This window comes from Colias eurytheme, chromosome 23 (assembly GCF_061535395.1).
Source record: "Colias eurytheme isolate Ceu_HAF_F1 chromosome 23, ilColEury1 Martin Lab GWU primary, whole genome shotgun sequence".
NCBI classification, from domain to species: Eukaryota; Metazoa; Arthropoda; class Insecta; order Lepidoptera; family Pieridae; genus Colias; species Colias eurytheme.
The window spans coordinates 1,895,102-1,910,903 of NC_143002.1; the positions used below are offsets into that span (position 1 = coordinate 1,895,102).

At 32.0% G+C, this 15,802-nt stretch overlaps 1 protein-coding gene across 1 annotated transcript in view; it reads right to left on the bottom strand.

The window, feature by feature from the left end:
• Positions 1-15,247, bottom strand: part of Oamb (Octopamine receptor in mushroom bodies) — a 39,622-nt gene extending 24,375 nt beyond the window's left edge. The window contains exons 1-2 of the mRNA XM_090115320.1: positions 15,055-15,247; positions 5,755-5,897 (exon numbers count right to left, since the gene is read on the bottom strand). Coding sequence (XP_089971446.1) covers positions 5,755-5,897; positions 15,055-15,172 — 261 coding nt within the window. The 5' untranslated portion in view covers positions 15,173-15,247. The remainder of the gene's footprint in view (positions 1-5,754; positions 5,898-15,054) is intronic.
• Positions 15,248-15,802: the final 555 nt, after the last annotated feature.

Here is a 15,802-nt window from a genome sequence, read left to right on the forward strand (position 1 = left end):
TAAAGCTAGATGCAATGAGTTTTCATTGTTATACGCAGTAACTAAGATAGCTTCATTTAACTGCTTAATTAAAAGAAAACCAGTTCATACAAATAATATACTTATTGCGCGGATTGTGCGACTGGCTACGAAAGTTTTTAGCTTATTTTGTAGGCTCGAAGCAATGAAAGTAGCTTATTTAAATGAATTTGTGTTGTATTGAACAGAAAGACAGACTTTCAAAGTTATATGGATGTTTTGCCTACTTTCTTCTGTATTTCAATTTATTATATTGTTAGACGTAACTTTTGATTTAATATTTTAGTGGATGAATAGTTTAAAATGCCGCGTTCCTTTGACTCGTGGCGCATTCGTACGAATCATGCCTAGGGGCTCGGACGTTGTTTATACGACGTTCGACCCAACTACCCTCACTTTGCTAATAATCGACTTGCTGCGATTTGTTATCAACACAGCTACCTAAAGCTGTGTAGAATCGCAGTACATTCTTATTACATTTCAAACTAATATTTAACCCGGCCTCACTAAATTTTATTCAATACTCAACAACTGTATATATATACCTATACCTATATACTTTATCATCAATTCGAAAGACATCAATACATAGTATAAAACAAAGTCGCTTTCCGCCGTCTTTGTGTCTGTATGATTAAATCTTTTAAACTACACACGGATTTTGATGCGGTTTTTTTATAGATAGAGTGATTCTCGTTGAAGGTTGTAGTATGAAATTATTTTTATATACCTAGTATACAATTAAAGCCGCGGGCGGAAAGCTAGTCACTAATAACAAAAGCTTTAAAACATCAAAATATTACCATAAGCTTAAATTATATAGATTCACCCGACATATAACTATCAAAAGACAAACACTATGAAACTATCATTATACAGTCAGTGATTTTTCGACCCACCCCTCTTAATATTAGAGGGAGGAAGCGAATAATGACGTCACGAACACCCCGGAAACCCCGTATTACCAAAGACGTACCTAGACGGAAATTGAACCCGTAAAACCCTTGATTTTGTAATAAAAAGAACACGTTTTGCACCCGCTTATGCTTTGCAAGTGAGAAATGTGATTCGGTTTGAAGAATTAGTTGAGAAATAACAAAATGAATTAAATATTTACAGTTTACGTGACATTTTTTAAATATTATCGTGTAATACTTTATTGGACGGATAAGTTTTATCCAAGCATTGAAAAATCGGCCCTTATAAGCTAGATAGCGCCAAAAATTATATATAATTTAATTAGTTGAAATGTAAGCCTATCTTGGAAATACCTGAGTCGTTACTTTAATTTGTTTATTTAGGTATTTACTTTCACTGAAACGCTAACATAATATATCTACTATTCGCCTACGGATTCTTCGAATGATAATATGTTTAAAAGCGGTAAAAATCACTCTATTACTTACGACGTGAAACAAACAAACACACTACCAATTTATTTTATTAGTAAGGATTTATTATATATACTAGCTGTGCCCTGCGGTTTCACCCACGTGGCTCCACTCCTGTCGGTCTAAGCGTGATGGAATGGGCTATCTAACAACGAAATAATTTTTCAAATCGGACTAGTAGTTCCTGAGATTAGCGCGTTCAAACAAAGAAATAAAGAAACTCTTCAGCATTATAATATTAGTATAGATTAAAAATATTATATCAAAAACATCACCAAAACAGGTATTATGTTACCACAAAGTGCTGATAGGTAGTCGGAAACGTTTTATCTGTGACGACAATGCAAATGGCTAAGAAGTTAACGTGTGGTGTAAGAAATATACGTATTAGGGAAACTTCACGATAAGCAAAAGTAGTAATATTGTATGGAATCCTTCACGAAAAGGAAGAATATAAAATATGTTATTCGATTCGTTGTTATTTCTACGACTTCATTTAAATACAAATCAAACGATTCTTCTCTTCTTCTAATGAAAGAAAATAAAAAGATCAATTTATACTTGTTTAGAATAATAAGAAATTATAGGCTTCGGATATCAAATTCATTTGTTTGTTTATTTACAGGAATAAAGTTAGGATAAGACCGGTTTTCGAGACCCGGCGGGCGTGCAGGAAATAAATTGATTTTTCAATTTATCTGTGCATGTTTATAACGTCACCACTGCTTGAACGGTGAAGGAAAACATCATGAGGAAACCGGCATGTCGAAGAATCAAAAGTTTCCGCCAACCCGCACTTGGCCAGCGTGGTGGATATGAATTATTATCATTTCCTTTGAAATATAATATTGTAATAGACAACAATAAAACAAAATCAGAAGCAATTGCGACAGAGAGTCTTTCTAATAGACATTCTCTTACAAAATTAGCAGAACGTTTAAACTTGAACCAAACCGTATTCTATTTTCGTGTAGATAAAGTATCGAATGCTGGTGAACAAATGCCTGTGTTACTTCAATCTATACGTAGGTATGTATTAACTGTATTTGAGAATAGCTTTGGTGTTAGCAAATTGTAGAAGCGAAGGGAATCACTAGGTACATAGTATAAAACAAAGTCGCTTTCTCCGTCCCTATGTCCCTTTGTATGCTTAAATCTTTAAAACTACGCAACAGATTTTGTTGCGGTTTTTTTTTAATAGATAAATTGATTCAAGAGGAAGGTTTTAGTATATAATTTATTAGGAAAACCTTTGTCTAAAAAGACAAAGCGGGCGATGCCGCGGGCGGTAAGCTAGTTAAAAATAAAGGATCTGTAGTTCAATGGTTTAAAAGTTAAAAAACACGTATTTAGTAAGCTTTTAAATATTAAACTGATAAAAATTAGAAATAGAAGTATTTATAGGTAAAAGTTTAGATCTTCCTTATGTGTATATTACATTTTAAATCAATAAAGTAGATAAGAATACATAAAATGATAATAACTTCGGTAATTTGAATAAAGGAAACCCTAAAGGTATACCAAACCCTTTTAAATTAAATGTTTAGTTTACAAGATTGTCAAAATAGAGATTACCGCCTAATAATACCCTACCTTTTGAACGTATAATGAACAATTAAAGATTAATATAAGGTAAAAGAGCGATCTATCTCATCCCCTAGTAAAGTTACCCTTAATAAATCGTTGAGAATTTATAGTTTTGTAAGACAAGGGTTCTCTTCTCTATCCAATTTAAAATAGGGCTTTGATTATTCTCTATTTATTTAAAAAAGACAGGCACATACATCTATATATTATAATATAACTCAAAGGTGACTGACTGACTGTGATCAACGCACAGCCCAAACCACTGGACGGATCGGGCTGAAATTTGGCAGGCAGTTAGATGATAAAGCAAAATAACCAATCTTCTATTAGATGATACGTGTAATATGCAAGACCAAATCTAAAAAATAAAATATATATCAGACTAGATGATATGTTCAACGATTCTGTTTAATCAAAAACATAAAATATTAAAAATTTACTCGATAAAAAAAAATCACCAAGTTAGCTCTAATTTTCACACTTTTACGTTTTCTACTTGACATGGTAATACTTATTATGATTTTTTTTTCATAAACAATTATATTAAAACATTTGAAAGATATTTGTCAGAGCATTTTGTGTAATTACTTTTAGTTTTGGTTTTATCTGCGATAAACCACTTTTGGCGCTCTTTTTTTCTCGAGATAAACGTTTGATTTTGTCACGATAAACGTTTAGTAGTGTAGTAGTGAGCCTGCAATGAAGAGCCATCTAGCTAAAAAAAATACTTCTGAATAAATCTATACTAATATTAAAAAAACTGAAGAGTTTGCTTGCTTGAACAGGCTAATATCAGGAACCACCAGTCCGATATGAAAAAATATATTTAACTGTTAGATAATATTATATCGAGGAAGGCTATACCTAATATTATTTTATCACGCTAAGATCAATATGAGAGGAGCAATGCGAGTAAAACCGCGGGGCACAGCTAGTAAAACGTATAATAACAATTTACAATCATTATTAATTATACTAATACTAATAGTAATTTTAAATGTAAAAACTTATTTCCTCACTATTAACAAAAACATCCCAAAATCTCAACAAATGAACAAAATTACAAGTCTTCAAGCAAAGTGGAAATACGTAAGGTTCGTATAAATATTCATTATTACATCTGCAATTGAATTAAATTGCGGTAACAGATGTTACAAGTGCTACCATTGTTCACTCGATAGTTTCTCGAATCGAAACTTCGAGATTCCGTCTTGAAATTTCAATACAATTTTAATGTAATTTTGAATGAGTTTCTTGGGAGACATTTCATGCGATTTTCAAGTAATTTACCATTCTTTGTATGCATTTGAATCTTTAGAAAGATAAGAATAATTACTTGAATGCCATCTCATATTTAAACTGATAAATAAATTTAAATTAAGCTTGTAAAGAGCTTCAGAGCGTTAGTGCGAATTCCAATCCAATCCAATCGAGATTGGAGATACCATGGATTTGCTAGGACAAAATTTCTACTTGATAAATATTATGTAAAAAAATATCTGAATGCAACATATTATATTTCTGTAGAATTACAAATAAAATATTATTTATTCCGCTCTATTACTATGATAAAATAATAAAGTCACAATTTAGTTCAAAATAACTAAATAAATAATAGTTTTTCTATTCTAAGTTCCCATAGTAAAGGAAGATGGTTTGATTAAGTTGTTTCCCTAATGTTTACTCGTCTGACATACGTGACGACTGCCAAAGTATATAAATGAACGCTCATTAACAAAGGTAAAATAGTAAGTTAGGGGATCTCATTTGTGGTGGAGAATTAATTAAATGATATTTTAAACGCCACAAATTCTGTACTTATCTTCGGTTGTTTAGTTTGTTTATAATGTAGAAACTATGTAATATTACTAAATCTATAAAACAAAGATTTTTTCTTTATTTCTTGACTACATAGTAGGTACAAAACAAAGATCCCCACCGTCAGTATGTTCCTATGAATGCTTATTCTTCAAAACTATGCAACGGATTTTGACGCGGTTTTGTTAGCAGAAAGAGTTGTTCAAGACGAAGATTTTGATGAGCCCTATGTACCTACGCAACAATTAAAACTACGCAACGGATTTTTATGCGGTTTTTTAATAGCTAGTGTTGTTCAAGGAGAACATTTTGATGAGTCCTCAACAGTTGTATTCCTTTTATTATTTTTTTTGAGGGTAAATATTGCATAGATACCCACGGTCACGGACCCTGGGGAAGGAGCAATGGTTTATGTCGGATTCTTACCGACTAAAAACCGCACAGTGTTTCGTCAAGCCGCTTTAATGATGGGGCTGCGGGTATTGGTTGGAATTTTTATGCCACAACAAATGTATCTGACTAGCTGCGCTTCGCGGTTTCACCCGCTTGGCTCCGCTCCTATTGGTCTCATCGTAATAATATATATAGCCTATAGTATTCGTCAATAAATGGGCTATCTAACGCCAATAATTTTTCAAATCGGACCAGTATTTCCCGAGATTAGCGCGTTCAAACAAACAAACTCTTCAGCTTTATAATTTTTATTTATTTTTTATTTATTACACTTTTCTATGCTAGTTAATAATACAAATTACTTAAAACTAAAACTTATAGCTAGACTAACACAGAGGGCGGCCTTATCACTAAAGAGTGATCTCTTCCAGGCAACCCACTGTGTGAAGTAATAAAGGAGGTAGGTGAGAAGTACATAACTAAATAAATAATAAATACATACACTATAATATTAAGTAAAGATCAATTATAGTAATTAATTATTTACCTTAAAAACTTCCCTGGTAGCGGAGAAAGGCAGTACAGCAAGGCCCACCAGCAGATCCGCAACCGCCAGCGAGACTATGAACAAGTTCGTCACACTACGCAGCTTGGAGGAGCAGAGGACCGCCGCTATGACTAGGCAGTTGCCTGTAAAGAATGTTATATTGATCATCATCATCATCATAATCATAATTATTATAAGTAATAAATTAATATTCTTACTGATTCAGGTTATTTTATTCTGTCTACACTTAAATACACTTCATCTTTATAAAGAAACATCTCATTAAATCTTTTTGTGTATTGTATTTTTAATTTTTGACGTGACAACGTCTTATAATTCGATAAAGCCGGCTGCACGCACGAAAAAACATGACTCATGCGGCGTTACCTCGCTCTGACTCATCTGAGGCGTTCGACAACCAATTTTTATTATTTTATAAGCTTTAAGTTTTATCTTGAACGGTAAATTATAGGTAAAAGGATATTGAAATTAATTTTAAGGACGGATTTGTGTGTTTACCTAAATAGCTTGCACCAACCAAATAATATAACTAGAAAATGGCTATTCCCACATAATATTATCCAGTCATGGGGATTGAACCCACATCATGTGATGCAAAACTCATCAATCGGCTCGCTTCCTCTCAAAGTTTGGGGAAGTCGGAAAGTTAATTATGTTTTGGTTACTGATAGATCTTCGTGGAAACGATAAAGAGGCTGATTTATTTTGTGTGTTTTAGGAAATTTAAATAACAATGTTGATACTATCCTGATTTATGTACTAATATTATACTTAGTTAATAAAAATAATAAATTTCGTAAAATCTTCAAATATTATAAAACTTAATTGCAAAGCATTGCCATAGATATCATCTATACACATTATTACTAACTATTTTATTGTATAACATGTTCTATTTTTCTAATAGAGTAATAATAAATTATTAAGATTAAACGACCGATAGGGCAGATAATTTTATTTTGTTCTTTGTCATTTATTATTTAAAAATTTACAATAAGCAAATTGTTATGGTGAGGTTGGAATAAATTTACAAAAGATATCGCTAAAAATATAACTAAAAACTATACGAACAATATTTTGCAAGAACAATGAAGAAATAGCGACACTGCCATCGATATTGTATCAATTAAACTATTTATAGAACCTTTACATGAAAGACATTTTAATTAAATATTAAATGAGTACAATGATTAAAATCGATACACCATTACGGTGAATTTTCATCAAACGAACATAGAGCTAGAGAATGCAAGAGCATTCTTTGGTGATCTTTTAGTGTAAACTAAAACTCGTATTGTGCTAATCGTGTTTATAGCAATTTTGTTGAGTTAAATAAATGATCTTTCTTTCTTTCTATTCAGTGTTATTCAGTATTAGAACATCGCTTCATCATTTTGAACGCACTAAGAACATCGAAAGAATGCTCTACGCCTGTTTACACTAAGGGCTGATTTTTCAATCCTTGGTTAAAACTTATTCGTCGAATAATGTATAAAACTACCATTATAAAAGCGTATTATAATTGCCCGTATTTGACAGTTTACGTGACATTTTAACCCATTGACCACCGAGCGGTCCGATCGGGCCGAGACACAATAGATTTTCTATTGTGTCTGTGATCCGAGGACTGACGGATTAATTTTATCGTGTAATACTTTATTGGACGGATAAGTTTTATCCACGCATTGAAAAATCGGCCCTAAAAGAATTTGACATAGCGGTGTTAGAATGAGCATTCGCTCGTTTGGTGTAAATGCACCGTTATACATTGACAAGAATACATTCTAAAGATGTCGGTTGCAGTCATCGTATTTCTTTATTCATGTTTATCATATTTTAATCGAGTGATATGAAGACAATATGAAACGATAAAATACGACTTGGTCATCTTTGATTATTCTGAATAATTATGAATCGAATATTTTTTTAATGAATACAGCTGTTTTGTTATTTACCTATAGTCTATGGCCTATGCTATTCTATTTTCGATATTCAACTTTACTGTGTAAGACAGTTTTATAAATGCATTATGCTAAACATCTTAATTAAAAAAATGCATAAAGATGTAATTTTTCTCACCTCAAATTTGTAGTAAACAATATGTTTATCATTTATTTATTCTACAATGTTTAATTTCCAAATACAAATAAATCCTATTTATTAAGACATTGTAGTTTCAACTTTTCGCGTAAACTTATTTATACAGAACTCTAGTGAAATTGTCAAAGCACTTTATAATTTATCTTCAACGTTATCATTTGTTATCTCACAAATGTATGGATTAGATTTGATTGAAATAAAGAGGGCTTTTAGAAGCTCAAACATGTAATATATTAATAGATTTTAATGTAGGGTTTAATACTAAAATACCATTTCCTCCTTTTATTTAATAACTAGCTGTGCACTGCGGTTTTACCCGCAGTGTTCCACTCCTGTTGGTCTTAGCGTGATGATATATAGCCTTCCTCGATAAATGGGCTATCTAACACCGAAATATTTTTTTCAAATCGGACCAGTAGCTCCTGAGATTAGCGCGTTCAAACAAACAAACAAACACATAAGAGTTTGTCTGATTTGAAAAATTATTTCGGTGTTAATTAGCTCATTTATCGAGGAAGGCTTAGGCTGTATAATATCATCACGCTAAGACCAACAGCAGCTGAGCAATGCGGGTAAAACCGCGGAGCACAGCTAGTTTAAATATAAAATTCCTTGCACTAGAATTAATCAACAATAGATTTATGTACACGGTACTTCATAAATGTACAATAAATAATTATTAAATAAATCAAAAAGGAACATTAAAATAAAAATTAAATTGTAATAGCGAACAAAAGCTTGGAAAACAAAAGAGCAGTAATCATAATATTTTGTTTAGTCGGCATTTCTGAATACATATGTGGTTTATATTTTTTATCTTACTATGAAAAGCAGTATTTTTAATTAAGGGGCATACGGAGCGAGCGTTTTTAACGCCGCGGTTTATATTACTATATTTTTTAAGTTCACTTGAGATTACACATACCTACAATCGTTGTCTTGATTGAAAAGTGGGAAAATGTTTTTATAAATGCCCAAACGTATTTGTTAAAAGTACATAATATGCATCAATGTATATTTTTGAGTAGATATTATTGATTAATTAAAAATAATGGTTATATTGAACAAAACCAGATAATCTACACGTATAGACAACTGTTAATAATCTGACATCTAACTTACACTTGCAATTTAAAATAATTTATATTTTTTGCATGAAATCTATATGACACATAAAACATACTTCAATAAAAAACACCTCGAGCTATTAAAAATTTATCTATCTATGTAATAAATAACCAAAACTAAAACAATGTTTTCAGTGTATGCAAATTTTTCGTAATAATTAAGAATTGAAGGAATATATTTTGGCAACTCCAACTTGATGTCGGAGGGCTATTAATATCTTCTGTACTAAAATATTCGTAGAATAAAATAAAAATAATTTGGAAAATCCAAAAGTGCACGCCTCATAATTTTTTTTTAATAAATATTTATTAATTATTATTTTTGTTTATTTAATAACAATTAAACCACATCGAATCAGACCCTGAAAAATGAAAGGGTTCTATTCCTGAGCATACTCAAGCGTAAGAGAAAAAAAAAGACTCGATTAGTAAAGTATTTCGGTCGCTATCGTGTTAACAAGAAAAAGGATCCGCACATACAGACACACGGACGTCCAAGACAGAACTTTTTTAAACTGTTTTTTAACTAGTTTTAATAACAAAAATGACATCAAAAATATCATGAACGTTAAAAATAGTGTTTTTTCTTAATATGTGTGTGTATGTATTATCTTACAAGTGCAATGTATGATACATAAAGACATTTTAAGTTTGAAAAATCACATGTTTTGCGCGAAGTGACAGTAGTACCCACCTCAACGCTTCGCTTATGAGGCGTGCAAAAGACGTGTGGCACTCGGGGACTGCCGCGGTAAAGCATGCTATGCCTTCAAGCCACACCTCCGCGCCCGTCGGAGCTTAAAAATACCACTACACAATTACACTGATTCATACAATACGATTTCATTTTACGCAATATAATTCCAAATAGATTTTATTCACCAAATAAACATAGACCTTTTTTATTTGGACTGACGTCATGTATCTTATACAAGGTTAACCTTTTCACTGAGCCTATTGGGAGCGGATAGTCAAACAACTATTCGGTTGATTGCTCAGATTTAGGTTGAAATCGTTGATTTTTTGCGATGTTAAACTATTTATTTTCATGAATAGGACTGAGAAAAGTTTTGGAAATCTAGCGGTGATGGATTATGATAACGGTTTTTTATACCTACTCGTTTTATATTATATACTTTTATACGATTAATTGGACTATTAGTGATTTACTACTACAGTTTTAATAATTTCGGGATATAAAACTTGGCAAAACCTGCTGCAAAGGGAAACGAATTTATCGACGCTGAATGTGCTTCACAATACATTTCTTAAAATCCTCAGAAAACAGAAAGGCAAAGAAAAGGGGATTTGATAAATTCGTTACAGCGGAGGTCGACTGGAAAATTGTAATTTCATACCTTTGAAACCTTTCTGTGTTTATTCTGACTATATTTGTATAGGATTTTGTTTGTCACTCGTCAGGCTATCGCTGAATATAACCTTTGTTGATCAATGGCTTTGTTTTGTAAACAATGCGCACGGTTTTGTAATTTTAATTCGGACAAACTCTTGTTACTCTTGGACAAAGGAATCCCATCAGAATATTAAAATGTGAAAATGTGGGCTTGCTTCGTTTTGCTATGATTGAGTGCTAAATAATTCTGGATTTTGAGATCAGTTTTTCATCACTTTCTTGTTTTAAATCTGTTGAATTTAATAAAAATGTCAAATGTATCTGGAAAAGTTATAGAGATGTTCTTTGCCTGCTTCTTTTTATTGACAAAATCGAAAAATCAGTTGTATTTTAGTTTATTGTCAAGATAATATCGTCATCAAGGAGTAAGCTTATTTAGTAATATGGAACTGTGGACTTTGCTTTTATATTAAAATTCAAATAGAAAACCATGACCTATAATGCGAAGGTCTTGAAGCCATTGAGTCATCGCTTCTATAAAAAGCTTCTATGCCACTATCTTTATGCTCCCTTACCCCCGACCTACGATTATAGCTCGCTCTAATAGAAGTGAAACGTGACACTGTAGAAGTGTTGTAATTTATCCCATGTACGTGTTGCATTTTAACGAAAAGGTGGGTAGTTATGAAATCGAAGTTAGGTATGCATTATTCACAAGATCACCTTCACAAGAAGCTCCTTGATTATTTTTGTTACATTATTCAATGACTGATGAATCACAATACACATTTTTGAATTGGACGACCTGCTCAAGAGATATTATCAAATTCAAATGCACCCAAAGAATAATTAAAAATTGTTAAAAACAGTAAAAAAACGGTCAACAAACGACGTCTATTTAAATGCTTTTATTTTGAGTTATTCTTTGACATTTGAAAATAGACAATACTGATATTTACATAGATATAACTGGCCACTATGTTACATAGATAGATGACGTTAATAAAATTATACGACGCAGTAAAAGCGATACAGTGGATAAAACAATGTGTTTTAAATAACTTTATTAAACATCAAAGCTGATAGAGTGCTATTAATTGGTTACTATTTGTATCTCCAATATCGAGGTATATTTTGACTGCGTGCATTTTATTTTTTTATAATGAATAAATATTTTTACATTCTCATATATTTCCTATTTCCTTTAGGATGATCTCACCGGAATTCGAATCTGTATTCGAATCTTAATTCAGAACGACGAATAATCTTAATTTTTAGGTAATGAATTCAGAATGTTCGTGTTGTAACATTTTGACACATCGATAAAAAAATATCATTCATGTAAATATGAGCATATAAACTGAACCGAACCTAACGCACAAGCATTTAAAAAGAAACAAAATTATCCCAATATATACCTATATCATACATTGACCACACAATATGAATCTGAATCTAATTTAGCAAACGTAGACGAAAACTAATAATCACAGGATTAAACATACAAATGACCATGAATCTCGAAGATTCCAAAAACTACGACCTCAGCAAACAGTTCACCCAGACTGCGTCGCAAATATTAATAAAAGCATTCTAATACAAAAGTCTGAAACGTCTCAACTTACTAAAACCACAACGAAGAAAGTTTCAAAGGAAATTCGCCATAAATATACGAGAAACTTTGTTTAGTTAAGAAGTCGCTTGAATTGTGGCATTTCGGTAGACTTTCGTAAGTGAATGATGATTTATGGTAACTTTGATATTGGATGTAGATAGGGTAAGTTGAAAAACGGCTTCAAATTTGTTTTGAAGTTTTTGTTGGTTAAATATAGGTACTTATTTGGAAAATTTGGTTATGAAAAAAGATTCTAGAATGTTTTAGGTTAGTGGTAAAAATTATTATTGTATATTGGTTAAAAAACTTATTACCATTACATAAAATACATCACTATTATAATATCTATCATGTGAAGAACCAATAGGAACGTATATATGGGCTGATGATGATAAACGTATGTAGTCATATAAAGCCGCAGTGTCCATGTAAATTCAATAAAACCTATTTGACTAGTTGAACCCCGCGGATAATTCCATGCGTTCATACAAATAGATATCTACTAATTTTATAGTACTATTAAATCCAAATTTATCATATTATTTAAAAAGAAAATGATTTTGCTCTGTGTACATTCAATGCTCTGTGTACATTAAACTAACATAATATTATAAGTATGTTTCTGTGTAGGTACCTCATGTCTTCTGAAATATAGTTACGGCATCTCTTTGACGGATTATCGGAAGGAAATAGCTTCAACGAAAATAACTTTTTATCCTCTGAATACGTAAAAATGCCTTATGTTTTTTCTTTATTATTTTTTATTAATAATTCTCAGTATGATTTTGAATGTATCCTCATATATTTTTGCTTATTAGTGTTAAGTTTTTTATTCCTGTATCGTACATTATTTTCAATAAGTGTTCATACAATGTCAGTACTACCATTTATAAAACAAAACAATTCATATCATACTTTACCAAAAGTGGAACCATCCCAAAAACAAAAGAATACAAAAATAACACTAACAAAAAAGAATCACCCTATATACACCGCGACGCTAAAGTTAAAAAAAGCGGTAACATTTCATTCGCTTACGAATCGCACATGTATAAAATATGAGGCGCAAAAGCCATTTAAGAAAGTCTATTTACCTTATTAAAAATTGCCTCTTGTGCAAAATTTATCAAAGTGTTTCTATACCTACAGCGTACAATCTAATGTAATTTGCTAATGGTTCCCCCACTTCGGAATAAATGAATACGTTCACCGTTTGTTTAGAGAGCAGGCGTAAGGCGGAAAGATTCGCTTTTACTATATCATCGTATTAATTAGGCTCTTGTATCAAGGGCTATATTGAATGAGATCTTTCGTTTTTAACTTAATTTGCAGTCGATATTGAATACTTCTTGAGACGTTGTTTCGTTATATTTGTAATTTTTGTTGCTGAATAACTAGGAAAATTCATGTCTTGTCTGTGTTGTTTTAAAAAATAAAGCCTTATCCCATGTAGTCAGATACAAGATACAACAAAATATAAATTCAGAAGCAAGTTACACTTGAGTGGGATTGTTCTTTTAAAGCCGACAAAAGACGCCATTTCTATTTGAGATTTTTACAGTATAGCCTTCTTAGCTATATTTAGAGTCGCGGACATGTTTAATAAATAATATAACTTCAGTATACAAATAGTTAGTTTAGATTTCAATTTACGATGAAATTATGTAATGCAGTCAATTTTTTATGAAGTTTATAATTTTTCATTTCTGGAAGCGGTCTCTATAATCATTTATGTAAGATAAATTATGTGTTTATTTCTTATATTATCTTACATAAATGATTATAGAGACCTTTGGCACACAATTTATTTTAGGTTAGATTTTAATTTTGATTAGATTTTAACTTCAGCAATGGAAAGCCATTGGTGATAAACTATACCTTGGGAATATCAAAACATAAAAAGTCAGATTCTCGAACACACCTGTTAAAAAATTTACTACCCACTTCGTTTGGTTTCACATACGAAATTATTAATACGATTATTGAACAACAAAACGCTATCCGCAGTGACTCAGAACACACATCAATAGTGGAGTATCAACGGTTTCCGTATACTATTGGCATTTGCTCCTCTTTAGTTATTTTGAAGTAGAGAACAAAGTTTGCGTTACGGGAATAGTAAATTAGTATGGACGTAACCAACTCGTTAATAGAGTGTATTTTTGTCGTTGAAGTTTATTCAATCAAAGAAAGGCTTACTAGAAATATATTTTTATGGAAACACCCTGAGTTTTTACAGGCAATTTTTCTATTTCATTTTATCTGCATATTCTATTCTAGCTTTGAGCTACGCAAGAGACAATTGAATGCTTTCATAATAATATGATGAGTGCTGAGAAAATAACACAATGTATAAATGTAAAGCGTTGCTTAGTTTATTATTAGAAAGCCATTTATTTTTATTTAACTTTTATTGCAGCTAGTTTATTAAAATAAACGTGAGTCTATTTTACCGCATCATAACTGTTACGATATTCTATTCTGCATATATAACTATAAATAATTATCCGCGAGTTTTTATTCATATTATGAAGTATGATATATTTTTTGCCTTTCACACACAATCTTTAATGATATGTGCGTGCTACATGAATAATATTTTTTTTACAAGTAATAACAACTTTGTGATAATTTCGAGAGCTTGTACATAATTTGAACATCTTAATTCCTTACTTGTAATGACTAACGTTGCCAAACTGTTACGTTTAGCAAATGTAATTTCCCTGCAATTACAATTCACGTTAGCTAATACTTATAAGCGACGTTGCCAAACCTCGTATCTTACCGGTTATAACCAGTACATCGATGAGGGCGAGCACGGCAAGGCTCGCGACGCTCGTGGGCTCGTCCCAGCGCACGTCTTCTAGCAGCGCCGCGCACGCAGTCACGTTTAGCTAACATCAATATGCGACGTTGCCAAACTTCGTATCTTACCGGTTATAACCAGTACATCGATGAGCGCGAGCACGGCAAGGCTCGCGACGCTCGTGGGCTCGTCCCAGCGCACGTCTTCTAGCAGCGCCGCGCACGCAGTCACGTTTAGCTAACACCAATAAGCGATGTTGCCAAACTTCGTATCTTACCGGTTATAACCAGTACATCGATGAGGGCGAGCACGGCAAGGCTCGCGACGCTAGTGGGCTCGTCCCAGCGCACGTCTTCTAGCAGGGCCGCGCACGCAGTCACGTTTAGCGAGCGCATGGTACGCGCTTGGCACGTGAGTGCGCGCGCGCGCGGCGCATCGCCCGTTCTTGGTTATGTTGCGCGCATTTTTGTGAACACCCTGTGGACAATGTGATTTTATTTTATGATTTAATTGTATAATTTTTTTTTTGGTTAACCAATTATTGTTTCGAATAGTTAGATGTTTAAAATATTGTTGAATAAAATTAATAAATAATATGTAATAATATGTATGTAATTATCTAAAAACGGAATTACGCTGTATTATGGATTGTTCATCATCATGTACTGCATTGATAATAATAATTTATAAACAACGTTAATCATATTACACAAGGTTACGGAAATAATGATAATAATTTAAAATACTATCTGTCGTATCATATAAATTATTTTATAACACAGTATATTTAAGATGTAAACAATAGAGAATAGAACAATTATTCAAATAGGTATTTATTTAGTAATTCCTTAAAAACAGTTCAATCAAAAACCACAGTGCGGTCAGTGAAATAACGACGCAAAACCAATTCACTAATGGTGCATCAAGCAGTAATGAAACGTGTCCTTTTATTGTAGATTTTAATAATAGGCACAAATACGAATGGCCAGGTTGGTAATATATTTACTGTGGGTTCGATGCTAAAA